This window comes from Eimeria mitis, genomic scaffold, assembly GCF_000499745.2.
Source record: "Eimeria mitis Houghton genomic scaffold, Emh_scaff2429, whole genome shotgun sequence".
NCBI lineage: Eukaryota > Apicomplexa > Conoidasida > Eucoccidiorida > Eimeriidae > Eimeria > Eimeria mitis.
This window is the reverse complement of record NW_013570766.1, coordinates 4,404-5,229: the sequence shown is the minus strand read 5'-3', so window position 1 is coordinate 5,229 and position 826 is coordinate 4,404. Positions and strand designations below refer to the sequence as shown.

General features: G+C 39.1%; 1 protein-coding gene across 1 annotated transcript; it reads right to left on the bottom strand.

The window, feature by feature from the left end:
* Nucleotides 1-154: 154 nt before the first annotated feature.
* EMH_0053700 (uncharacterized protein) lies at nucleotides 155-751 on the bottom strand (the record flags this gene model as incomplete). Its single annotated transcript, XM_013497032.1, has 1 exon — nucleotides 155-751. The coding sequence occupies one exon, from the start codon at nucleotides 749-751 to the stop codon at nucleotides 155-157; it is 597 nt and encodes a 198-aa protein (XP_013352486.1).
* Nucleotides 752-826: the final 75 nt, after the last annotated feature.

Here is an 826-nt window from a genome sequence, read left to right as displayed (position 1 = left end):
TTATTTATTTATTTATTTATTTTATTTATTTATTTATATTATTTTTATTTATTAATTTATTTATATTATTTTTATTTATTTTATTTTTATTTATTTATTTATTTATATTATTTTTATTTATTTTATTTATTTATTTATTTATATATTTATAAATTTATATAAATAAAGAGACCTTATCGATCCTATCTCTTGCATCTCTTGCTCTTTGTTTGAGTCTCTCTTTCACATCATTTTCTTTATTATTTTTTTTTTCTTTTTTATTTAAATTTTTTTCTGTTTCTTCTTCTTTTTCTTTTTCTTCTTTTTCTTCTTCTTCATCGTCATCAAAGAAAAAAGAATATCCATTTGTCTTTATATTATTACTAGCATAGGGGGCCCCCCTGGGGGCCCCCTCTCCTGCTGCTGCTGTCTCCTCCTCCTGCTGCAGCTCCTGCTGCAGCTCCTGCTGCAGCTCCTGCTGCAGCTCCTGCTGCTGCTGCTGCTGCAGCAGCAGCGAGCTGTTGCTGCTGCTGCCCTCTTTATTTCTGTCTTTTGTTTGTTCAGTTGCGAGAAGTGTATCTGTCTCTTCTACAGCAGCAACTGCTGCAGCAGCAGCAGCAGCATCAGCAGCATCAGCAGCAGCAGCAGCAGACACAGAGTGAAGAGGAGACTCACGCTCAAGCCTGCGGATCCCCTCCACCGCATGCAGCAGATGCATGCAACAGGCAGCAGCAGCCCCAAACAAACAGAGAGAAAGTCTTGGTGGCGCCATTGTGCTTCAGCTGTATCAACAGCAGCAGCAACAGCAGCAGCAACAGCAGCAGCAGCAGCAGTCGCAGCAGCAGCA